At 42.0% G+C, this 26,853-nt stretch overlaps 1 protein-coding gene across 17 annotated transcripts in view; it reads right to left on the bottom strand.

Annotated features, from left to right (window-relative positions):
- Positions 1 to 26,853, bottom strand: part of LOC131137438 (receptor-type tyrosine-protein phosphatase delta-like) — a 174,741-nt gene that overhangs the window by 14,831 nt on the left and 133,057 nt on the right. For 4 of the 17 annotated variants that reach the window (XM_078793291.1, XM_058085433.2, XM_078793296.1 and 1 more), the window contains 24 exons: positions 26,377 to 26,388; positions 25,364 to 25,633; positions 24,941 to 25,050; positions 24,518 to 24,715; positions 23,553 to 23,678; positions 22,972 to 23,119; positions 22,727 to 22,872; positions 22,109 to 22,253; positions 20,972 to 21,274; positions 19,883 to 20,076; positions 19,769 to 19,795; positions 19,224 to 19,341; positions 17,620 to 18,207; positions 17,173 to 17,267; positions 15,980 to 16,236; positions 14,190 to 14,283; positions 12,995 to 13,219; positions 12,699 to 12,859; positions 12,125 to 12,136; positions 11,029 to 11,141; positions 10,034 to 10,131; positions 6,061 to 6,184; positions 3,268 to 3,443; positions 2,089 to 2,112 (listed from right to left, as the gene is read on the bottom strand). In XM_078793291.1, the coding sequence (XP_078649417.1) occupies positions 2,089 to 2,112; positions 3,268 to 3,443; positions 6,061 to 6,184; positions 10,034 to 10,131; positions 11,029 to 11,141; positions 12,125 to 12,136; positions 12,699 to 12,859; positions 12,995 to 13,219; positions 14,190 to 14,283; positions 15,980 to 16,236; positions 17,173 to 17,267; positions 17,620 to 18,207; positions 19,224 to 19,341; positions 19,769 to 19,795; positions 19,883 to 20,076; positions 20,972 to 21,274; positions 22,109 to 22,253; positions 22,727 to 22,872; positions 22,972 to 23,119; positions 23,553 to 23,678; positions 24,518 to 24,715; positions 24,941 to 25,050; positions 25,364 to 25,633; positions 26,377 to 26,388 (3,764 nt within the window). The remainder of the gene's footprint in view (positions 1 to 2,088; positions 2,113 to 3,267; positions 3,444 to 6,060; positions 6,185 to 10,033; positions 10,132 to 11,028; positions 11,142 to 12,124; positions 12,137 to 12,698; positions 12,860 to 12,994; positions 13,220 to 14,189; positions 14,284 to 15,979; positions 16,237 to 17,172; positions 17,268 to 17,619; positions 18,208 to 19,223; positions 19,342 to 19,768; positions 19,796 to 19,882; positions 20,077 to 20,971; positions 21,275 to 22,108; positions 22,254 to 22,726; positions 22,873 to 22,971; positions 23,120 to 23,552; positions 23,679 to 24,517; positions 24,716 to 24,940; positions 25,051 to 25,363; positions 25,634 to 26,376; positions 26,389 to 26,853) is intronic. The other 13 variants (XM_078793295.1, XM_078793303.1, XM_078793302.1 and 10 more) reach the window with 6 other exon arrangements.

The raw sequence follows: 26,853 nt of genomic DNA, 5'->3' as shown, positions 1-26,853 counted from the left end.
AGCTGTGACCTGTACCAATAAACAGTCAGTTAACACAATATCCTGTGTTGTGGTTCTTCTTATTTTGCAGAGATCATTGGGGGAGAACCAAAATGCCAGGAAGGTCTTAGGTATTTACGGTTATTTACCCAGGAGGCAATGAGGATAATGGGGTGAAGGAGGAAGTATCTGGTCCGGGAACGGGATCCTGGTCCATCCCCCACACATACCCCAACTCCACCCCATCTAAGGAGATCTACAAAAAGCTCTGGGATGCAAGAATCGGGGCTGACTTTGCTTCTTATCGTCGGGAGGCTGCAGGCGGACATTGGAAGAGAAACTCAGCCCGGGATCCTGTTTTTTTGTCATTTTATTCTGTCTGACCAATTTTGCAATACATGATGTTAACTATTACTAGTGTGTGAGTTTTATTCCTTCTCATAAGTGGAGATTAACAAATACGCTTGGGGAGATGAAATTTACTTAAACAAGTGGTCTTGGAGGCCTCAATTAGGTTGCGGAGAATTTCTTCTACAACAGGATCTTTGACTTCTTCAGTAGGTCCATAAAACATCTTTTCATATACAGGATCTTTGTTGTTTCGTGGAAGGTCCTTCAACATTGCAATACTGAGGATCTTTGACCTGTGCAAATATATTGTTTCTGTTTTAATGTATGACTTTGTTCTTGTACCTAAGATACACCTTTGTAGGTATGACGCAGCCTGAGAAGTCTTAGCTTTGTGAAAATGTGTGCCAAAGAACAATTGAGTTGAATAGCCTTGGATAACCAAGGATAAAGGAATAAGGAAAGAGGGATTAAAACAGATCTGTGAGACTTTCAGACAGAAACGTTGGAAAATATTGTGCACATTGAGGGAACCGAGTGTGTGAAAGAGGTTTTAGTGCATGTGTGGAGTGATGCGAGACGGGTGTTGTGTAGCTTTTCTAGGGTACAACTGCTGTTTGATATTCTTGGCTAAAACTCTGCACTATGAAGATACCGTATGCTTGGCAAGCGCTCACAAGGGATCCACCGCAAAGCTGGAAAAGTGAGGAGTATCACATGGCTCAACGTGGTCTCAACGTTCTGACCTCACAAATCCCCAAAAGACGACAACGACGCACGCCTCGCCACCCCGAACACCTTTAAATTCCCTTCCGTCATATGATCATACTTGTAGTTCCTCAGCTCAGCCTCAGAGACCACAAAAAGAGGGAGCCATCCCAGCGGAGCGGGAGGTAGGAGAGCCTTGGCAGAATCAGGCCAAACCAAACGCTGCTCGCTGATCCCTCCGGTCCTCACATCAAAGACAGAATGGAGTTCAGCTCAGCTCACTCTGCATTCCGCTGCTCCAGACTGAGGATTAAGCACCGTGGCCTGGGACGTTCAGGCTGTAATTACAGTTTCCAACCGTGTTCCCACCAGACCTTGAGACACTATCGGGACGCGAAGAGTTGTCCACGGTGAGAAGAGCAGGTTTACAAACCACACCCAACATATAAGAAAATGTACGATACACTATGATGATATGAGGACCACCAGCAGAGCTTTGCTCTTGTGTGGTTTGCTCATCTACGATGATTTGTGTTGGCAATGTTTAAACACATAACAACCTTTATGGCTTGGAAAAGTGATCACATCATTCCCTCCAGCAAGAGATAGCAAACAACCAGACAATTTACATTGGAGAAAAGGCTAATTCATCATGTTTATGAGACGGTTTATGTTCTTTTACAGCAAACGTGCCACAGAGTTCATTCTTATCCATGATATAAAGTGCTCCTGTGCTACGAAACGTAATGCTACACACTTTACAGCACCACAGCTAGACAGGAAGACCATTTGTAGGTGTGATCATGCAAGTGCAGACGCTAATGTGCACTGTTTCTGAACTTGAGCGGTAACAAAAAACCCATGTCAGCCCTCATTGACTGTGGGTGCCTTGTGGTGCTTTGAAACTATTTCAACTCTTCGCATTTGGCTATTGCATAAGGGTGGTGGTTGGGGGGGTTGTGGGTGGGTGGGGGGGGTGAGGAAAGGGGTAAGGAGAAAACCATGTGAGGCATTTGAAAAGGGATTAGCAAAGGAGAGAAAGCGAGCTCTTGCCTTAGAGAAGAAATAAGAGGGCATCTGAGGGTCAAAAAGACACAACAGAGACAGTTGGAGAAGGTTGGAAAGGAGACAGCTTCAACACAATGAACAGGTTAATAATAAGAATAGGAAAAGAAGCACAGATGAGAGGAAAGGATCATTTGCAACAAAGAACCGGGTACCACTTTTGATTAGGATTCTTTCTTACACCTCAGCCATTCTTTCTAATTTGAATTGCAATTTATATTCTGTTAATAACAGTACATTGGAGCTACAGTAAATATACTGCCTGGTCTAAAAAATGTCAGCACCTGGATCCCCCCCCCCAAAAAAAACAAAAACAAATTTAGGATATTTACTGCACAGGTGATTATGCTACACCTGGCAACATGTTATTCAACCTATACGGATGCCATGAAGAGCCTCTCTGAAGACACATCCTGCGGGCCTTATCTATTTCAGGAAAGTATAAAATATAAAATATAAAATATAAAAGTTATAAAAATATAAAAGGTATAAAAATATAAAAGGTATAAAAATAGCGAAAAGGCTGCAAAGCATTAAACCTGTTATATAAACATATTTTGCCAGCAATATGGTGACATATATACACACCATCAGGCTATATAAACCCCTTTACGCTCATTAAGAAGACGATTTAAAACAATAATCGAAGGACAAGCAACTCTAGAGTAATTTCCACTTACCATTCTGTGTTTTAAAAGCAACCAATCACCATCTCCTTGTCTTAAGACTTAAGTCCACATGCTGCAAGTGCAAATATTCGCTATGATCTCTATAAACATCTGTTCTGTCTCATACATCAGGTTAGTATACGTATCTGAGTGATTGCACCCCAATGGCGTCACTTCCGAAAATGAGGCTGAACTGCGAAAGCTAGCTCGTAATGGCTGACGGCATGCACTATAGATATCATTTTGCAAATGTACCGTTTGCTTTGTAGAACAAAATGACATCCACGGTAAGTCCAATTATGATCTGCATTTGGTACAAGCTACAATAACGTGACTCAAGCATATAAGCTGTACAGCTGTTGCAAGGTGTAACAATATTCTCTTGCAATAAAATGCATCTGTTGTTTTTCCTGTTTCTTACTACGCTACATTCTTTGAGTATTGCTCCAGCAGTGTGCGACACCACCCTGTCTTTGCTATTCCATCCACCAGTTCTTACCCTTGACTTCTCCTCCAGCTTAGTCATCATAATAATATTGGCCGTATGCTGCTCCCACACCATCCTCCAGAAGTCCCCAAAAGTCTCCGGGAGGGAGCCCTGAGTGGCTATGTAGGCATTTTGACGGCGGTAGCCATCGATGTAGTTAGCGTTGATGTAGTCACTACCTGGGACACCTGCGAGTGAAGAATACAAGTCATTAAGGAAGAGTATCAAGGCTTTGACAATCATTTTAAAGCAATTTTTGTCTTGAAGACAAACTTGAAATAACGGACATTATATGGATTATTTCTAGTATGAAAGCAGGTTTATGTCTCAGTATTGAAGGGTGTGGACCAACTAAGGTTGTGGCATGAAGATGAATATTTTCACTGGGCCCAGTCCTTTAGTGTTGGATTGTTCAGCCGTCTTGTTTTATAATACATGCTAAGACGATCACGTGTCTAATCTGAACATACCCTGGATGTGTGGCTTTGAATGGCGCTATGACTGTAAGGCCGCCTCTGTGTAAAGACGAGGCTGACACTGGGATTGTGTATGTGTATGTGTAAGTGTGTGTGTGTGTGTGTGATGTGAGAGGCCATCTGTGTGAGTTTGATTTCGGATCAGTCCTGCTCATCTGGGGACTAATACCATAATCCCTAAATTCACTGAGTCATAGCTCAAACAAACACAAGTACACAAGAAATACGCACGTAGGCGCACACACAAACACGCACGCGCTGTCGGGCCGTGACCTGATTCTGCCAAAGTGAGCCACAAAACCTCCTTTTGCATCTTCTGATGACAATTTACAACTAGAGTGAAAAGATGCAGACGAGGGAGTCTGTACATTAAATGCAGATATGACGATAAATCAAATTTACTAGAAATTGTAAACATTTTGTTTGTGAATGCTGAGAGGTGCTGTGTTAAAATGCAGAGGGCAGAAATTAAGGATGGTAACACACACACACACGACAACATTATTGATTAGACTCTGTGTAGCTTTGGGCGGTTTAAAACTAACTTTTGCGATGGTTCTGAAAGTGTGGTTTGTTTGATCAAGTGATTTGTGTTAGTTGATGTCAAATTAAAGTATGCAGTGGTTTTGCTTCCTGTCACCTCCCGTGTGACTGGTGCAAGGACCAAAGACATACTGTAGATCGGCGTTAAGCTGACAGCAAAAAGCTGAAGGAAACCATGAATATTTAACAGATGTATTCGGCATAAGTGCATTTTTCTATTAGTGTGTTCTTATACATGAAAACATTTTTAGAATCATTTTGACTATAAAAATTAAAAATATGTCACAATCTACATTCAGGTTGTCAATGTACAGTATACATACGTTGTTAATGGTCAACTTTGGGTCCAATGATAAAAATGCTATTGTAAACCAAAACGCTTCAAATGACAAACAGGTGATGGGCAATGCCACTGCTAATAAGCAAGGTAGCATAATTATTTTTGGATGTGTAACAGCATTAGCTCAACATTCACTCAATTATTTCCCCTCATCTTACTTCCAAATTGTTAAACCCCCCAAGGCTGCCAATAGTGGGCCTTAAAAGCAAGCTGCTAGTTAGTAGATGCTAATGAGAATCCAGCGTTACCACTCAGAAGTGAGTTTTTAATAGCAGAGGCCGGCACGGCGGTCTAGTGGTTAGCGTGCAGACCTCACAGCTAGGAGACCTGGGTTCAATTCCACCCTCGGCCATCTCTGTGTGGAGTTTGCGTGTTCTCCCCCGTGCATGCGTGGGGTTTCTCCGGAGTGCCCAGAGTTTCCTCCCACATTCCAAAAACATGCTAGGTTAATTGGCGACTCCAAATTGTCCATAGGTATGAATGTGAGTGTGAATGGTTGTTTGTCAATTTTCAACAGATTTTTCTTGTTGCCCATCAATGTTGGCTTTTGAAACAGCATTTTCCACAATTTTCTTTGTTATGATATGAAACTGATCTCAAAAGAAATCATGATTATTAGATAAGTGGGATTACTTTTCATGCCGGGCCGCACAATGGATGAGTGGTTAGCATGTTGACAACACAGTCAGGAGATTGGGAAGATCGGGAAGTACTCCGGTTTGCTCCCACATTCCAAAAACATGCTAGGTTAATTGGCGACTCCAAATTGTCCATAGGTATGAATGTGAGTGTGAATGGTTGTTTGTCTATATGTGCCCTGTGATTGGCTGGCGACCAGTCCAGGGTGTAAATGAATGAATGAACATAGCAGACAGCAGTAGTAGTCCAAACATATGTTTATCAAAAGTCTGTAGCAGGCGGCTTAGCTAAGTGTTTTGATACGCTATAACTTTATTGCACGGGATTAGAGCAGACACATTGTGCAGATAGAACAAATACACACACTTTCACTTAAGAGTTGCTTGGCAGCTGAAGAAGCTTCCCAGGAAGTGTGTGTGTGTGTGTGTGAGTGGTCTGGAAGCAAGCATGCGTATTTGTTGCTGCGCGTGACTATATGAGAGACAGGGCTCCAGGAAAAGCGGGGGGGGGAGGGGGCTCCTCACACATGCTCTACCCAGATAAGGCTCATCTGTTTGGGCTTGGCCTCCCACCTCCTCCCTCTCTCTGTATTGGTGCTGCCAATTTCTGACACCTGAGGTAGCTAAACGCAACTGCAGACACCCACTAAGAACAGCACTAAGACACAAAATGGTGGCAGTAAATAGCACAGCAAGCGACAACCCTGAAGTTAACCTTATAAGTGAGAGAAAGTACACATGATGCCCCAAAAAGCCTTTTTGTTCCTCCAAGCATCCGCCCGCACACAACAAACACAACATCTCTTACCCTCGATGCTGGAGAGTATCACCCTGGAGTGGTCGTAGGCGATGACGTTAGCGTAACGGTTCTTTGGTTTGTTCACCTCCAAGTTGGAGTTCTCCCACGTGAACTGCTGACCCGGATCAATGGACTGCAAGTCACAGAAATTACCGACCAGAGTTAGGGAACAAACATGGCGGAGAGTTGTGCTAGTTTTGGATGATGATCACACACGGCGCTTCTCAAGTGTTTTGACTCCAAATAAAAGATGTTTTTGAAATGGTTCTTCCTGCATATGGTCTGGCAGCTGGACTAGAATCTGACAAATCACCACAGCATGTATGTTTTTTCAGTGCCATGATTTGATGGAAAATGTACAAATTGACATCTGGAACGCCATCCAGACAAGCCAAGAAAGGGAGTGTGTTTCACAAATTGGAGCTTACAGATATTTTCCACTGTTGATGAAGTCAAAGCACGTGTCACTTCCTGCCCACGTGGCTTGACTACGTCTACGTGCTTTAAAGACGACCCATGTCTTTAAGATGAACGGCCACAGTATAATTGATATCATATGATACAAGAGTTGTATAAAAATTCAATGATTCAAATATTAAAGACACCTCAGTATGACCACAATAATAAACATATGTGTATCATTTCATTTCAGAGTATATTTATATATTATTTTATTGATTGAAAAAGATGAGCTTTATAAACCGGGTTCCACAATTTATAAAAATGTTGTTGTGCTACTTTGGTAAGCACTCCGCTTGGCTGACTGTTTGACCATTTCTCGCTGACACAGGGTCGTAATATGTACGCTGGCAACGATAAACCAGTCGGAGAAGCCCGCTGAAGCCTGATGCCTTTCCAACCAAGAGTCAGACATGCAAGCTGTAAGTAACTATTTAATTTATCAGTGTCCTAACTGTGTTTATTTTGTGCAAGTAAGCAGTCAATGTAGCATTATAGAGTGTGCATACAGGGAGCGTCTTACCTGCATGCATGGAAATTATAGGCTCACCAATGTCTGGATTGCTAATAGCCTTTAAAATAAAATAAAAAACATTTAATGACCAAATTTACACTACTGATGTTATGTAAAGATAAATGCGGAGCTACGTTACCTCTCTTCGAGTTCGTACACGGTAAGTCAGTGATCTCAGCCAGTAGCTCATGAGCTACCAGTAACTCCTGACCACTTTTCAACTAGCTATTCAAAGGGTTTATTCATTTATTATCAACTGCTATTCTAAAAAAAAATTGTAACTGACGGCAGTAGTTTGGAATTCCTCGTGAGCGCGTGGGTTCAATCACAGCAGAGTGGGCGTGTCCGCAGGCATGCTGTGTGTGGAATGAATGTAAAACTGGAATAGGTACAGAGTCTGGAATATCTAGAAAGCTTCCTGTGTGGGTTATTGTGTGTAGCTGCTCTATAGGAGTCCAAAACTCAATACAAAGGGCCAAAAAATGCGCAGAATAGCTCACCGTGGTCTCAGCCAGTAGCTCCTGAGCTACCAGTAACTCCTAACCACTTTTCAAGTAGCTATTCCAAGGGTTTATTCATTTATTATCAACTGCTATTCTGACAAAAAATTCAAAATGACGGCAGTAGTTTGGAAGTCCTTGTGAGCGCTTGGGAGTGGGATCAATCACATGAGAGTGGGCGTGTCCGCAGGCATGCTGTGTGTGGAATGAATGTAAAACTGGAATAGGTGCAGTCTGGAAGATCTAGAAAGCTTTCTGTGTGGGTTATTGTGTGTAGCTGCTCTATAGGAGTCCAAAACTCAATACAAAGGGCCAAAAAATGAGCAGAATAGCTCACCGTGGTATCAGCCAGTAGCTCATGAGCTACCAGTAACTCCTAACCACTTTTCAACTAGCTATTCAAAGGGTTTATTCATTTATTATCAACTGTTATTCTGACAAAAAAAAAATAAAATTAACGGCAGTAGTTTGGAAGTCCTCGTGAGCGCGTGGGATAAATCACAGCAGAGTGGGCGTGTCCGCAGGCATGCTGTGTGTGGAATGAATGTAAAACTGGAATCGGCGCAGAGTCTGGAAGATCTAGAAAGCTTTCTGTGTGGGTTATTGTGTGTAGCTACTCTGTAGGAGTCCACAATTCAATACAAAGAGCCAAAAAATGAGTATAATAGCTCGCCTTTAAACTTTCACTCCAGTCATTTCTAATATGCCACTGTCTTTTCTCAAGCCAATACAAAGCGAACGTTTAAAGAAATGCAAATAGATTTTGAGTTTCACTAAACAGAGCAGAAACGATGGAGGGACTTTCCGCTTTCTCCACAGAGAACTCGCAGGAGAAAGATGATACTAGCTGAAAACGATTCCTCTGGGAAAGAGAGGATGGTTGTGTTAGACCAACACATTAAGTTCCTGGAGGGTAATTACAGTGTAAGCTGGGAGAGGCAGACATGAGGTCATTATGGAGCTGTCAATGGAGAGGGATGAGGATGAGAGCGAGCCAGAGCAATTTAGCCATTCTGAATATTATACCACACATAATTATGGTTTAGTGGGTGGGTGGGTGGGTGAATGGGGTATGGGAGGGTGGACTAGAGGTGATACTAGTGGTGGGTGTGCTTGTATGCGTGTGATTCGGGCGACTCCTGTGGCTCTGCCTGATATCATGTGTGTCTGATTATTTCACCGCAATCATTTCTGGCCTCCCCTGCTCAATGCATCCAAGATCCATTTCTCTCCTGCTTCCTCGTTAGGGGCTCGCTTGCGAACAAAGCACACAGTCATGCAGAGGGAATGCGAGGGAACCGCTTCCTACACCGGCTCTTCCATCGTTCTTTACGTTCTCTCCCTGGTGCTGTTATTCTACTCTTTCCTATAATGTTCCTCTTTAAGTACACTACACTGTATTTTTCTCCCGTGTGGGGACCAATTAAAGTCACACAGCCGAAGCTAAATGTGATGCTTGCTCTATTTGCTATTAACCTGCCAGTATTGGCCTAGTTCTTTTTGTTGATGGACATTGACAATGGTGAAGGAAAATCCTGACTGACTGGCTTTATATGTGTCTCATGGTAAGGCTGTAGTCCCTTTACTTCTATCTGCCTCTCCTATTTCTGCACCACTGAAGTGGATAACAATCTGTCTGTAAGCAAACTTTCCTTGAGCCTTGCATTTTCAATTTCCATCTTCGTTTTTGCCTCACTTTGATCAATATACAGTTAGGTTGACTCTATTTGTACAGTGACTGAGTTTTATTCCATTTTTGCCACAATGAATGTGAAATAACCAGGGCTGTCAAATAATAAACATTGTAATTTTAATTGTAATTTTTATTTGAATACAATTTTTGTAATAAAAATATTATTCGCAGTTTAGAAATGAATTAATCATGACAATATCAACAATACGCTGTCATAATCAACAAAAGTGTAAAGGTGACTATAGGGGTGTTATTTCGAGTATAGACAGCTCTAATGTTAAAAATTGTTTAGAAGGTCGCAGATTTCAAACACCGCAAGTCCGTGAAAGTCCCTGTAAAGTTTAATAATCCCATGGTTTAGGAGGTCAAACTTGTTCGAAGAAGAGGTTTTCTATACTCTATGGAAATATTGGATTTATTTGACTTTACTTCCTACATGTTGGGTGTGGGTCTGTGACACTACAAGTATCTTTAACTTGTTCTTCATTTTTGTTTGTGTATGATGCCGCCTCAGAAGACAGCTGGGATAGACTCCAGCACCCCCGCGATCCTCGTGATGATAAGTTGTAGAAAATGAATGAATGTCTCAGTCAATGGCCTTTTGGTTTGGGACAATGAAGACAATCCTCATGTTCATGTTTCAGTGGTGTCCCAAGACTTTTGTTCAGACTGTACAATGTAGACTTACTCGAAGAGTTTGTGAGTCTTAATCCAAAGTTACCAAAACTGGCTAAGAGATAATGGCAATGATCGACATGCATGTAGATTCTCAGTGGGGGGTGGGGGAGTGGGGGGGGCAATCATCAGCATTCCTACCTCATACTCCTGAGAGAACTTCAGATTGTCGTTTGCCTTCAGGCGCTCAATGTTATCTGCCAGCTCCGAGATGGGGACAGGCGGGTGGCTTGCCATGCCTACCGGAATAGAAAAAAAAAAAAAAAAAGGCCATTTTGGAACAACTCCACTTGCTTTTTGCAAAGAAAATGTTAAGAGAGTTAAGAGGGTCCTCAAAGGAGGTGTTTTTATTTATTTTTATATATTTTTAGTGTCTGTCCACACAGTGCCAGCGGAGAAAGCAAATGGAAGTGTTTCTTTGTTAAGTGACCATTTTCTCTCCAAAGCAGACAGAAAGAACAATGTGCATGTTCGGAAAGTTACTGAGGCATAATAACATGTCCTTAGAGTCTGTGCGGCTGCTGGAGATTAAAAAAGGCTGTGACACAAGCTGTTAAAAATTTAGCATTGGGGAGGAAAAAAAAAAAAAGTTTCGACGAAATACAGTGGAACCTCTCGATTTGCATTAAGTTGTACAAACCACAATCCGACTAACAAAACAACAATACAACTAAACATGGAAGTTATTTTGATGTAGGAAAGTGCAATAAACCCGAAATCACCAGATATTTAATAAATATTTGAAGATGGTGCAATATGATTTGAAATCTAAAGAAACGGTATGTTGACCAGCGTTTCATCCATTGTTTGACTTCAGCAGTTCCACTGTATTCCCAGGGTTTTTTTTGATGAGATGTTGTCAATTGAAGCAGCTTCATCCTATGTGGGATGGAAGTTAGTTAGCATGGACATCTAATACAAACAGAGACAGACCCAAGAATGACAGAAATGAACTGGCGAGTAGGAGGACGATAACCATGACAGCATATCTTTGGCAGACTGAGACCAACTAACTTGACAAACGCTGATAACCACGGTACACTGATACACGGTAGGCTGAAAGGGAAACAATACCAGGGTTAAAGAAAACACAGCCAACTATGTAGGCGCTGCAAAAAGCAGGGTGCACACGCTACCTGGAGTCTGGAAGTTGATTCTACGCAGTTCCACGGGATCAGTGGGGTGGTGAGACGACATGGCTTTGCTGCAGGGGAAGCTGCCTTTCCTGCCCTCGGCCTCAGCTCGTTTCCTAGGATAACATTAGACACCTTATCACTGCTCCAAAATATGGCGAATGTGGTGGTTAAAATACGGTTTTTGAGAAGGATGAGTCAGATTTACATTTCAAAATGTATTTATTTATTCATTCTTAATGGGAAAGCCATCACCCGACATTCAACATTTGGTTGCCTGGCTGTTTGCACGTTCTCCTCGTGTGTGCGTGGGTTTTCTCAGGGTACTCCGGTTTCCTCCCACATTTCAAAAACATGCTAGGTTAATTGGCGACTCCAAAAATGAGTTTGTCTATATGTGCCGTGTGATTGGCTGGCGACCAGTCCAGGGTCCACCCCGCCTCACGCCTAAAGTCAGCTGGGATAGGCTCCAGCTAGGTTAATTGGTGACTCCAAATATGAGTGTGAATGGTTGTTTGTCTATATGTGCCCTGTGATTGGCTGGCGACCAGTCCAGGGTCCACCCCGCCTCACGCCCAAAGTCAGCTGGGATAGGCTCCAGCTAGGTTAATTGGTGACTCCAAATGTGAGTGTGAATGGTTATTTGTCTATATGTGAATGGTTAATGGTTGTTTGTCTATATGTGCCCTGTGATTGGCTGGCGACCAGTCCAGGGTGTACCCCGCCTATCGCCCAAAGTCAGCTGGGATAGGCTCCAGCTAGGTTAATTGGTGACTCCAAATGTGAGTGTGAATGGTTATTTGTCTATATGTGAATGGTTAATGGTTATTTGTCTATATGTGAATGGTTAATGGTTATTTGTCTATATGTGCCCTGTGATTGGCTGGCGACCAGTCCAGGGTGTACCCTGCCTCTCGCCCAAAGTCAGCTGGGATAGTCTCCAGCATACCCGCGATGAATGGCTGTCTTTTACTGATAGCTTCTATTTAGATGTAACTTTAAGTGAGCACATTGTGTAAGTTGGGGCCATATCTCCATTATTTCTATCATTAGGAAAAAAAATCCTAAAATGATTAGGAAAAAAATAAAGGTTGATTACCTGTCAGGTTTGCTGGATCCAGATGGAGATTATAAAAAAAAAACAAAAACAAAACAAGGACATTGTTTAGGACATTATTATTATTATCATCTAAGACAGAAACTCAAACCAGATTTTATCACTCTATTCTGTGTTCACTTCTAAAAGAAAACGACTGCATGTATATTTAGATTCCACTGATCTCACCCTTGCACACTCATGAACAAGGCGGTTACTAATGGATCGTGAACTTAAGATCATTAGCATCAGGCAAATGTATTTTGCCGTACCGCATCCGCTGCAGTAATTATTCATGTGTGTTAACAAAGCTATAGCTGGGAGGCCTGATGATTATCATAAATAATGGTAATGTTTTGATAATTGTATCTACCTCCCATTTGTTTGGCAAGATAACCTCTCTATGTGCAGATTTCAAAACAGATTACAAGTCCCATTAAACTAAGCCTGATTTGGTATGAGAGCGTTTGAGATGTTAATTGACTCAGTAAAAGCCTCAAGTCAAAGGTTTAAAAAAGGCTTCAAAGAAAAAGTAGATGGCTAAGAACACGTTTAAATTAAATTCCCATGCTTTTACCTTTTAAAAAGAAGGATGGCGATGACTATGCACACGATAAAGATGACAGCCAGGACAGGACCCACGACCCACAGGAGACCCTCCTCCTCGTCAACAATCGGCTGTGGGTCTACATCTGATGATGTCACAGGATCGGAATACGGGCTGGTGGAGAACATGGTCTGTGTGGGAGCATGTGGTGTTACTGATCATAATAGGTAATAATAATAGATAATCATAGGTAATATTCACAAGAGCATTTAGTTGGGGCTTTTCAAACCCCTGCGTATAACAAATATTTATATTGTGCAACTCACATTCTCTGAGAAGTCCAGCAGGGCAAGCACAAAGAAGACATACTCCTGGCCATTCTGCAGTGGACGATTACGAAAGTCGCCGTAGTTTCGGCCATCGCCGAGCGTAAACTCCATGGGCAGGGTCTTGAAGTGAGCGCTAACGTACGACCTGGGATCTGACAGACCGACTTGTCTGCGGATACGGAGGGCTCGGCTCACACTGGTTCTGTTAATCTCCTTCAGAAGCTTATAGGAAAGAACAGAAACACAAGACAGACACATTGAGCACAACGAGTGAGAACAAAATAGCTTAAGACCATCATATTCATATAAGTATCAGTGATCTTTTTAGAGCGTATCTATCCATACATTTTCTATGCTGCTTATGCTCACTAGAGCACACTAGAGTACTCCCTGGACTGGTCGCCAGCCAATCACAGGGCACATATACACAAACAACCATTCACACTCACATTCATACCTATGGACAATTTGGAGTCGCCAATTAACCTAGCATGTTTTTGGAATGTGGGAGGAAACCGGAGTACTTCCCGATCTTCCCGATCTCCTGACTGTGTTGCCAACATGCTAACCACTCATCCATTGTGCAGCCCGGCATGAAAAGTAATCCCACTTATCTAATAATCATGATTTCTTTTGAGATCAGTTTCATATCATAACAAAGAAAATTGTGGAAAATGTGTCTGAAGGCAACATTGATGGGCAACAAGAAAAATCCGAAAATTGTATTTATGAATCTGATTTTTGACATGTTCAATGTTCAAATTTCCTGCCAAATGTATGGCATAAAATCTCTGCTTTGAGAATCTGACGTAGATTGGTTAGAAATTGGAGTAGTTCATATTATTTCATTTGACTTGAGTTACTTTGGTAGACTTTTGTTGGAACTTTTGTTTGATGGTAGCACCAGATTAGCTGTAAAAAAGATACTTGAGCTTCCTGCTATTCAGACTATTAAAATATTGGCAGTGAGTCATTTTAAATGGATAGGCAAATTATATCACTATACAAGCTGTACACTGAGTACTCCAAAGTATATCTACGTTTCATTTCTTTGGTATTGTCCCTTCAGAATATTTACAGTAATAAAAATGGTGGCTGAAAAGTGAGGTACTCACTGTACTCACTTTTGTGAGATATTGTAGGTGGGTCACACACTTTCTAAAGTACAACAAGTACATCATGATGCTCTCACCTCATCCAGGTTCATCTGGTCTGGGTCCTCCCAGGGATTCTGGAATTTCCCTCCTCGTTGCTTCTTCAGAGGCACCACAACCACGTAATAACCCCTGGAACACAGCATCCATGATGAATAGACCATCAGCTACTCTTCATTTCTTACAACTATCATATTGCTAAATGTCAATGAAGGCAGGATTTATGCTACAGCTCTCGCACTGGTGTACCTAATGAAGTGTCTAAAGGGCCCTAAGCCATGTAGGAGAACAAAAGTAAAAGCATCATTAGAGAAGGACAATTTGTCATTAGCCTGAAGGGCACTCACACTAAAATGGTCCATGTGTCCCCCAGAGCATGACTCACTCCACTGCTTGCTGTTAATAACATAACTTGCATTACATCAGTGTGGCAAAATACTGAGGATGACCTGAAAAAGTCGAAATGTTGATGACGTGTTTTTGCAATAAAATGAAATGTGCAACTGGTTAGTTTGAGTCTCGATCTTTTATTTGGACGGAACTGTTCTTGCGAATTTGGCTAATTTGAGAATATCCATTTTCTGTACCGCTTATCCTCACAAGGGTCACAGGCGTGCTGGAGCCTATCCCAGCTGTCTTCAGACCGAGAGGCGGGGTACAGTCTGGACTGGTTGCCAGCCAATCCCAGGGCACATATAGACAAACAACCATTCACACTCACATTCATACTTAATGTCCAACCTATTCATTCATTAATTCATTCATTCATTTTCTACCGCTTTTCCTCACGAGGGTCGCGGGGGTGCTGGAGACTATCCCAGCTGTCTTTGGGTGAGAGGCCGGGTACACCCTGGACTGGTCGCCAGCCAATCACAGGGCACATATAGACAAACAACCATTCACACTCACATTCATACCTATGGACAATTTGGAGTCGCCAATTAACCTAGCATGTTTTTGGAATGTGGGAGGAAACCGGAGTACCCGGAAAAAAAACAAACATGCAAACTCCACACAGAGATGCCCGAGCAGGGAATTGAAGCTGTGTGCCCTGCGTGCTAACCACTTAAATACCGTGCAGCAAAATATTGGAAAAATGACTTGTTTGACATTACATGCATCATATGATGGCATAAAAAGTAAATAATTTGTAAATTTAGTCGACAACAGAAAGATCTAATCCAAAGATCATTGTAAAAACTACTCAAATGTCATTGTCACAACTATACAAATGATTTGAATGACAAGAGAAGACGGGAGAGACCACTTTTAAACTATTATTGTCCCGAAGTTACAACTGTGATGATCTATTCCTCTTTGATTTAAAGGTTATCATCCTAACCTGTTATCCTGTAAATACTTCAAGTGTTAAATAAAACTCCAGAAAATCTACTGGAGTGGGTTTGATAAAGCGTCCTCTGCGATCTTCTCGGCCTTTTCAAGTGCAGGCTGGCAAAGGTCCAAAAGGACAGGAACAGACACAGAAAATAATGAGACCGGAGCCCGCCATGGTGGGTGTTGCAGTGGAATGACTCATGCTGAAATTTACAGAGGATTTCTAAGGAGTACATTGCTTCTGTGTGTTTATTCTTGGTTTGAAAAAGATTACGAGCTTTGTGCTTTAACCCTGCCTGATGTGGGAGTTTGAAGAACTGAATAGCCGCCAACTCATAAGGAGAAATCCCTCCTGTTTGCCCAATAAAGACAGCATGCAAAGGAAGTTGGCGGAATTTCCTGAAAGGACCAATAGAGCGCTCCATTTCATTCTGACTTAATTGTAGATGGAAAAATCTGCATGTTTTTTTTTTTTTTTTTTTGCTTTCCTTACTTGACTTTAGCTGCCGTCTGCACAGATGGAAGCTGCACAGTCACCATGCCATCTGCATTGGTCTTCCCCACTACGATGGGCTTGGTTTTCAGGATATCCGGAGCAGTGGTGGCTGTGACGCGGTGCTGGAGGCCCCCGGCGCTGTTGGCACGGTTGGTTAGCAAAAAGGAGTACAGGGTGTCTGGCTGCAGACCAGTGATCAGCTTCTGGGTCTGCTTCCCGTCCACCTCCACAGACTGACCCTTCCCATACAAGATCTGAATATGGAGCATAATATATTATGGAGCAACACAATATACTCAGTATAAAATTATGACAAGATCTTATTTTTATCCACACATTTGCAATAATCTTGCAACGGGCATATTCTTTGGCTTCAAAGCTGTTCATTCCAATATCATTTTTACATTTGTGGCAACTCCAATAATTGTTATGAATTTTAGATTAGTAAAATACGCAATCTGAGATATTCTCTATTCACCCAAAGATCATCCCAGTAAAACAGGGGTGGGCAAACTACGGCCCGGGGGCCACATCCGGCCCGCCAAGTGTTTGAATACGGCCCGCACAATCTTTCCAAAGTATTTCATTTAAACTCAACATACAACCTGGCATCATGGCCTGAGCCAACCTTTTGATGGTTTTATCAATTTCGTTTTTTGACATGGTCTGTTGTTTACAAAGTGCTCCTGAAAAAAGGGACACAAGCACATAATAATAATAATAATAATTATTATTATTATTAGATTATTATAATATTATTAGAAATTATTAGAAATATTATGATTATTATAATTATTATATTAATGCTAATTATTATATTAATTATATATAATATTATTGTTATATTTGCATATTTTACATAATAATAATTATTATTTTAATTTTATTGTAATTATTGTAATATTTTATTATTTGTAAAATATTTAAATATAAATATAAAATAATAAATAATAATAGCAGATTGCATGACAATTTTACAGATACAATAATACCAGGTGGACTGTTACGTGTAAAATATATAGTCTGCCCCCCCCGTAAATTTTGTCATATCAACGAGTCAAAAAGTTTGCCCGCCCCTGCAGTAAAATATGGTTAGAATCCACACAATAATTTATCAATGCTTATCCCATTTGAACACGAATTTATGTCTGGCTATTATAGGAGAAACCCAATCATCCCATTGCACTTACAGTGAATGGCTGAGTAGGATTCTTGTCTCGGATCTCCCAGGACAACAGAACTGAGTTCTTCATGGCGGCCTTCACTCTGAAGTTGGCGGCAAAAACTACAGTAGAAAAAAAAGCAAAGAACAAAGAAATGGAGATTAACTTGATGGTGAACTCCTGTCGGGCAAAAAGGGCATACCTGGGTACTACTCTCTAGCACACGCCATCTATTTGCTTGTATCAGAGACCCAGTCAGTGTGACCGGACAGACCCAAGACACTTACCTTGTTTTGGGAAAAGGATGTTTTGTCTAAGAGTACAGCGACAAGACAATGAAAAAGGACACTTAGGATGTATTCAGATGTGTGTCTGTTTTGTGTGCATGTTGGAACTAGGGTCCTATGTCAGGACGCTTGTGTGGTATCCCGACCGATGGAAGATGGCTTGTTAGGCGGTGAGTGTGAGTCCTACCTTGGTCTAGCCGCTGCGTCCTAAACTGGACACCGGGGCTGTATGGACCGGGCCCGACAGCCGTGAACGCGCACACCCTGACATGATACACAGTATCAGCGCTCAGACCCTCCAATAAAACACTTGACCCTGGAGCGGGCACCACAACTTCGGAGGCATTCCCCCGACTGTTTACATCCTTGTAAAGAACCGAGTACTTGACAATTTTTCCATTTTGTTCAATGAGCGGGACTGATTTCCAAGTCAGTTGAAGGGAGTTGGCAGACACCTCCTCTGAGATGATATTTTCTGGGTAGCCAGTTGGAACGTCTTCAGGGGTGGCCACTTCTTGAACCGCCTCTTCTCCGTAGCCCATTTTGTTGCGGGCGGACAGTCTAAAAACATAGTTGGCACCCTTGTGGATGTCCTGAGCTGTGTAGCGATTATCCTTTGTGGGGAACTCCACCACCGTAAATGGAAGAACGTCCACACGGCCGAAGGTTAGGCGATAACCCAGGAGAGGGGTGGGCGGATTGGGCGGTGGGGTCCACTGCAGCATCGCAGTGCCAGAGTCAGTTGCACTCACCATCAGTTTGGGCTTTTCGGGCACTGCAAAAAAGAGGAAAAGAGCATGAAGGCCATCTGACTATATAATATATATATATATATATTTATATGCTTATATATATATATATATATATACATACTATATATCCTGAAATGCTTATATATATATATATATAAGCATAAAATATATAAAATATATAAAGCAATATATATACATATATTTTTTTTTTTTGCTTTTTCAACACAAACTCAAAAAATACAATAAAAAAGGCTAAAATATTATATACAGTGGTGTGAAAAAGTGTCCGCCCCATCCCGATTTTTTTTTTGTTTGTCACACTTAAATGTTGCAGATTGTCAGACGAATTTGAATATTAGTGATAACTGACCACAAACTCAACATGCAGTTTTTAAATGAAACTTTATTATTATGGGCAAAAATAAAAAAAAAATCAAACCTCCATGGCCCTGTGTGGAAAAAGCGATTGCCCCGCCTGTATGGAGATGTCCGATAATGGCTTTTTTTTCCAAAAACCAACACGCCGATATTGTCCAACTCACTATGTTCATTAAGATGTGAGTTGTATTGTGATATCCACTCACGTTTGTACTTGCTACGCGGCCATGCTGATACTTATTTTTTGTATAGTATATGTTATTAATTGACAGATGCGAAAAACAGGGTTGGATGGAGGCGACTGATTTGCTGTGGCGACCCCTGAAGGGAAAAGCCGAAAGAGAAAGAAATGTTACTAATAGAACACTTAGCTTATTTCCATTGATAGGTGGTTTGTCTAATATCTTGTGTGTGCTACGTGGGAAGAAAACGGATGTTAAACTATTAAGTTTACAGTGTTTTTACATGCTTAAGCAGACTTCACAGCTGACATTTAACAGCCACAATTTACAGCCTATAAACATTGCAGTTCTCTATTACCTTGTATGATACATAAAAGGTGAACAATGCAATGACAGCTGCTTTGGGATGTCATTATTAGTTTTTGCTTGTATTTACTGTATATTCCAATATTTGCATAAAACACACGTCTGTAGCTTACATGGCAGTGCGGTGCAGACGCTCACAGGCTTGCTCCGAGCGCCATCTCCCTTGGCGGTGTAAGCACCCACTGAAACGGAGTAGGAGGTGTCTGCCTTCAAATCTCCAAGAACTGCCTCCTGCAAAACAAAACAAGGCGATCGGTTAGTTGTATTGCTCCGCATTGTTGGCCGCTCTACTCTCTAAATGCCAAAAGGTACCACCCTCATAAGAATCTACATACATTGAACTTTTATTCAATGTATGCATAATATTTCTGTTTATTGTTCACTTAGCTGTATCCAAAACAAGGGTATATATGCAGTACTGCGTAAAGCCCACCACTACCTTGTTGAACTAATGAACTTTTTCATTTTGACATACTCTAACAAAGCTACATAGTCATTAGCAATTGCATTTAATGTTTAGCATCCAGGTTTGTTTCTTAGTATAAATACGTACATATTTTGTCAGCAAAATTTGAACGCCTCACTTAAATTGCAAAATCAATATTGAACAATCTACACGCCCTGCTTTACAATGATTGTAAAAGAAATGTTTACTCACGTATTGAGCTGACTGGGTGTATTCCCACTAAAAATCGAGAGAAAAAGTAATTCTTAATATAAGAATCTAAAATGCAATGGACTGATTCAATTGAATTCATAGTGGGACTGATACCTGTGAGTCCTCTATGAGGATGTCCTTGATAGAGGGTTGACCCTGAGGCTCGCCGTAGTTCATCCTCACATAGTGGACTTGGTAGCCTCGGATCTGACCATGCTGCAGCTCTGGGGCTGGCGCTCGCCATTTCACTCTAATGGCTGAGGCGTTCACTGTCTCTGCGTCCACCCCTCGAGGAGGACCACTTGGAACTATAAATGCATTTTGGAATAGAGGTCAAGGGTCACTGGCTGGTACTCAAATGTCTCAACGCTAAGCTGGAACTATTTTTTTTTTATGAAAAATAGCTTGGGGCAGATAAAAAAAATATACAGAAAAATTGATGTAAAAATACAACCATCCAAAAAGTCTAAATCTTCATTAATGTCTGGGGAGAAAAAGGTCAAAATAGTAAAAAAAAAAAAAAAAAAAATGTGGGTGCTCGAGGAAAAACATGGAGGAAAAAGCAGTGTCGGAGAAGAAGCAAATGTAGAGAAAGATAAGAATGGCAGATAGAAAGGGATTTGTCGCCATGGGCAGATAAACAGTGGCAGACAGTCAAAGAGAAAATACTGTTATCAAGAAAAAAAAAAACCCTCTCTTGTGCTGCCAAGAACTACACTTCTCCCCCACAAAACTGGAGAGAGTGTTATTGGTGGAAACACTGGGAGTATCAGCCACTAAGTCAAAATACTGCTGAAAATTAGTCAAACACATTGAAGAAATGTGGTTAAAATACATGAAAAACAGCTGTGGGGAGTTGGGGGGGGGCAGTTGGAGGTGAGGGAAGGCCAAGGTTCAGCGTAAGTTATTGAGGAGTATTGTTATTCTGAGGAAGGGAAATCCCAACATTGGGAGTTGAAAAGCAGAAAAAAGGGGATAAAAACAGCAGCATGGGAAAAAAGGGTTGCTGCAGACGGATAGAAAGTGGCGGGGAAGAGTAAAGGGAATTTTTTCCAGTTGTGGTGGTTGCAAAGGGATAAAGGAGAGGTTGTCAAAGTCATGATGTAGTTAATTAGTGAAGGGTGCTCTGAGCTCATTAGTCGTATCAGTGGGACAGCCATTGATAGCAGGGGCAGCGCATCCTAAGACTGTTTGCAAACATACCATCTTCCTCGGTGCGGATAATCAGCTGTAAACTCTCTGGTCCATCGCCGGCTTCCGTCTGCGCCCGTACCGTTATTCCATACTCAGTCCATTTCTCTAGGTTTTCCAAGAGATATGGAGAACTTTCCGGGAGAATGTCGTCAATTCTTTTGGATGTTTTGTTGCCCCCCGTAGTGGAGTACTGGATGGTGTATCCCGTAATGACGCCGTTCTGAAACTCCACAGGTGGTGGTGCCCAACTTACCAGGATGCTGGTAGAAGTGGGGCTGGTGCATGTTATGTCCTGGGGAGGTGCTGAAGGAACTGGTTGGCCAGTTTTGAGGAGAAGTTGTATTGGGGTAAGTGTGAGTAGGTGGTGTGTGCAAGTTGTGTGTAAGTTGTTATTTGGTGGGTGCAGAGGGGTGAGGAATGGGGATGGAATGGAGCAGACGAAAGACAACAGAAGACAAAGAAACAAAATGAAAACAAAACACTGGAGAACAGAAGCTATCAAGAAAAAAATGGCCCTTGACTAGAAAGCAAGATGACTCAACAAAGATACTCAATGATGGGTGTTGACGTCTGTTTGATTGAATGCTTGACGGATGAAAAGAGAGAATGACTTAAAGAGACGCAACACAGAATACACCGACTAAATCTTAAAACACACAAACATACCTGCCTCCAGACCTCAAGTCTGAGCTCTCGATCCATGACAGAGATCACATCTCCAGCTACAAACATCTCGCTTCTACCCATGCTTCTACTTAGTCTCTTACAGACCTCGCATTGATAGCCAACAATGATAGATATGACTGCCAATCATGAATGATATGTGAAGAACGTTTGTTGAAATATCAACCCTGAGGTCAATGTAAGACAGGTTGGGCCATTTGTAACAATGCAAAATGATTTTCAACAAAAATACCATCAATTCCATAATATCGAACCTTGAAAGTCAGATGTCACACCATCTGGAGATAAGCTACAATTTTCTGGAAATATATTCCACAAAAGTCAAATGAGGTATCGTAACATTTGTCTTGGATACTGTGGATATCGACCATTTCATCTCACTAGCATGTTTGCATTGTCCAAATAAAGCCTAACTCATTTCACTCGCTCCATTCACACCGTACAACATGAAACTGGACTCACGTGTCTGAGGCGTGTCAATGGATACTTCGTTGGTATATGCACCAATTCCGTGTTTGCTCCTGGCAGCCAGTTGGAAAGTGTAAGCTGAGAATGGCTTCAAGTTCTTCAACAGGTAGGAGGTGGTAGGCTCAAAGTTCACTTTCTTCTGCAGGGACGTTAAGATAATATGACATTAATGATGATGCACTTAATAGCTATCAATAACCATTCATCTCTCATTAGCGTCACGATGGAGTCTTTGGTTAAGAAGCGGGGTACACCCTGGACTGGTCACCGGTCAGTGACAGGGCACATGCATTTTCACATATACACAATAATACCCACTCCCACCCATGAATAATTAAGGAGACATCAATTAACCTAACACGCGATGTTTTTCCGATGTGAGATGAACCAGAGTACACGGGTACATGCAAGCAGCAGCGGAATACTGCTTCCAATGAAGATTCAAAGCCAGAGTACGAGGCTGACTGGTTAACCGCTAGTCCACCGTGCAGCCCCATATCGAAAACCATAATACAAATTCTACTAAAAAATATCATGAGCCAACTTTGAACTTGTTATCAGTACACTCCCCTCTTCTCCATTCAAGAGTAAACCATCTTATCTTGTCCTTACCTCCTCTGTATCGTCTGCTCGTCGATAAACCAGTTCATATCCTGTGATCTGGTTGTCAGGACCACCCTGGGGTGGCGCCACCCACGACAACAGGATGCTCGTCTCTGATTTGGCTTCCCCCTTGAATTCTGAAGGCTGGGATGGAACTGGAGCATTTAAAAGGATTGTGATTATTGAAAAAAATGTATTATATTTCCTTTTTATCTACACATGGTGACATAATTGAATTTTTTTTTTTTTTTTACCCCCGGTCTTGGCTATAATCTGCAGGTCCTGGGAAAGAGGACCATCTCCTACTGAGGTGAAGGCCAGGACCCTGATGTAGTACGTCTTGTTGGGAGTCAAACCCTGAATGGTGATGAAGTTGGCACTGCGGACCATCTGCTTCTCCCACTGCATCGCACCAATACAGGAGCAACGTGTGAACCCAAGCATTAGACTTGTAAGCATCTTATTAATCATCAACCACCTCCATACATCCACCCCCATGCATCCACCTCCATGCATCCACCTCCATGCATCCACCTCCATACATCCACCTCCATGCATCCACCTCCATGCATCCACCTCCATGCATCCACCTCCATACATCCACCTCCATGCATCCACCTCCATGCATCCACCTCCATGCATCCACCTCCATACATCCACCTCCATACATCCACCTCCATACATCCACCTCCATACATCCACCTCCATGCATCCACCTCCATGCATCCACCTCCATGCATACACCTCCATGCATCCACCTCCATGCATCCACCTCCATGCATCCACCTCCATGCATCCACCTCCATACATCCACCTCCAGCGTATCAACACACACCTGGTTGACTGGCAGCGTGTTGTCAGAGGTGTAGTAGACTCTGTAGCCCACCACCTGCCCGTTTGGTTCCTCTGGCTCGTCCCAGTGGATGATTGCTGTTGTGGTGCTCAGCATGCGACCTCTGACCTGCAGATGAGTCATATTTTGTTGCATTCTGTTACTACGATATTTGATGCAGTTTTACTGGCACAATGTGGACAAAAATGTTAGGGAACCTTGCCTATACATTTTGGAATATTTTCTACAATAAAAGTATGATTTGTCAAAACATGCAGATTGAAGTTCTTTTATATATATAGTATATATATATATATGTAATATTATTATATTATATATAGCCCTTGCTTTGTTGCTTCCGAAAGCACAGAATTACACAAAATATCTATGGTTATCGTCATACTTTTCCTTGTGTTTTTGGTGCTCTAATGCAAGGTTAAAACCTTCATCACACATGACGTTATGTGAAGCGTTTTTCCCATTTTGTAAATTTTTGTGATGACACCACAACAGACCACCATTAAAAACATAAGGAAATGGTATGACGATAACCATAGATTAAAAAAGGGAATCTACTATGGTAAGCCATGGGTGGCTCAATACAATATGAGCAATAGGATAATCAAATATGGATGAGGAAAGGAGTCAAGCCTACTTCTTGACTGATTAACTAGATAGTACCAATTGTTTATGAGACTGAATATGTAAAATAAAGGTTGAGTTCAAATAATTAATGCCACCTTAGCTCTGTTACAAATACACCAAATTAGAATGTGATCCAAGTACTGTATAACTATGTTGAGCACAACAAAAAATGGGACTCAGGACTATAAATCAAATGTATCCCAATGGATCATGTAAGATCAAATCTTCTTACCTCCAGGCCACAATAAAATACATAATATTGCTAATACAATTACATGTATGATTCTTTACAAGTTACTTTCAAAACTCAGTGTACTGCGTACTTGTCGGGGAGGCGAGGAGGGTGCCTGCTCAGCTGTGCGAGCCTCCACCACTTCGCTGGAGGGCCCTTGGCCAATGGTGTTAACAGCTGCCACACGGAAGTCGTAATGGGAGTAAGGGCTCAGGCCGCCCACGCTGTAGCGAGTGGTGGCGATGCCATCAATCTCTTTATAGGGGTCCTCGGAGCCTTTGGAACGATGCTGGTGCAAGACAGAGTGCATGGAGATATAAAACACAATAACATGCACCAACATTAAAACAACATATTGTGTGATTTAGGACAAAAGAAGATTGAGCATTTCATTCAACAAATAAACCTAAGCAGAGTATGCTTTTTATGACGTGTAAATGATAAATTAAGCTGTGTGTTTATATAAATATCAAGTTTTTAACTTATTGTGTGTTTTTGCAGGCCTGCCACTTACCTGAATGATGTAATAAGAGACAGGCTCAGGGTTGCCAGAGTCCCAGGTTAGGGTGATGCTTGTTGCAGTTCTCTCAGTCACCACTGGGGTACCAGGAGCCTTTGGGAGAGCTGATGCGAGATAAAAAAATACAAATTGAATGTGAATACACTCAATCGCCTCAGAAATAATAAATGTTTAATCATCTTGACCACATTTAGACACATACTTTAAGGAGTAAGACTGATCCGTTTTACATGTATACAATTATATCAAGTAGCATAATATGCACATAAAGTACATATCATTTTTAGAACCTACCCGGTAACATATAAAAGATACTTGGAATTGAATGGAAGACTCATTCAAGGGCAAACTTTCTCTATCACATTTAAGCTCTCGCTGCTCAGCCAAAAGCTTCCTCTTCCTCTTCCATCGCCTCACCTTTCACAATAATCTGCGCCACTGCTTCAATAACACCAAGCGTCGACATGGCAACGCAAGTGTAGTTGTTAGACTGGCGTACATCCGTTAGCTCAAGGACGTTGCGGCCGATGGGCATGTCGTCCTCAGGGGTGAGGTCCTCCGCTCCTAGCATCCACTTCACGTAAGGCATGGGGGAGCCCACTGCCACACAAGTGATGTTGACGTTCCCCCCTGGCATGATCTCGCTGTCTGCCGGGGGAATGGAGAACCGAGGGGGGACGCGGCGAACTGGGGTGGGTGGCAGCAAAACCGGCAAAGCAGGAGAAGGAGCAGTATTAGAATTTTATGACCGTTGCCTGGTAAAGTGCATACAGATGAACAGAAACCAATAGCAAACATTCTGACAGGTAAGTCATCACTTGGCCACGTGTGATTTATTCATGATGTTTATAGGTTCGAACAGAAATATTTTATGCATGGAAACAGAAATGACACAACAAACACACACACAAAAAAAGCACAACAATCACATGTCCACTCAAAGGAAAAAATAGAATTGATGAAATGTCTCATGAGAGCAAACCTTAAACAGACACACCAACTCAAATGGTGGCTTAACTGAAGAAAAAAAACACTCAACAGGGCAGGGGTGTCCAAAGTGTGGCCTGGGATCAAATTAAAACACGTCTGGCATTAGAACATTTTATGGTCTAATCACCCCCCTGTCGCTGTCCCGTGCTGACCAAAATGGTGTCTGATTCCAGACTTTAGTTATATTCCGTTTGCAACTTTCCACCAGAATAAAGTGTATCAAAAAGGTGATTTAATTTCCACAACAACAATAAAAATAAAAGCGAACAATAAGAATACACCAATGAGTTTACAGTATTTAAGTGCTTAGCATATCTTGACCCCACACCGGATTGATGTTTGATTAATGTTTAATCAATATCCACGTGTCAATGGAAAAAGTTTGGACACCCCTGCAATGGAGAAACTCAATGAAGTCACACTGTCTTGACAGTACCAACCTTCTCGCAGCTCTGCAGAGGGAGTAAGGACAAGTGCAGGGGCGGCATACGGTAGAGGAGGGGGTGTAAAGACGAGGAAAAATGGCCAATATCAGAGAGAAGACAGGGAGAGAAAACACGTTAGACAAAGGAGCGTGGCAAGGCCGCAACAGACGCGAGGGAGTGCTCAAGAGAAGAAGACAAAGAAGGGAAAAAACAGAAGCTGTGGACAGCCAGCGTGTCGGCCAAAGCCCGTCACAGCCTGTCAAACACTCACTGAGCGGCACGGCAATATTTTAGTGAGCCTGCAAGAACTAGACACACATCACTGACGACGTATATATACGTATATCTCTTCATGTATGACATTTATGTCTGCTCATAATTGTGCATCAGTGGTGTGTTTGTCTCTAATCCTCCAGAGCGCTGTTACAATCACACTCTTTAAATGCAATAGAGCAAAAGACTCAAACACTGTGTGTGAAATGCGCCCGAGGA

Source organism: Doryrhamphus excisus, linkage group LG9, assembly GCF_037039965.1.
Source record: "Doryrhamphus excisus strain RoL-2023G ecotype Guam linkage group LG9, RoL_Dexc_Guam_v1.1, whole genome shotgun sequence".
NCBI lineage: Eukaryota > Metazoa > Chordata > Actinopteri > Syngnathiformes > Syngnathidae > Doryrhamphus > Doryrhamphus excisus.
This window is presented reverse-complemented; position numbering and strand designations above follow the sequence as displayed.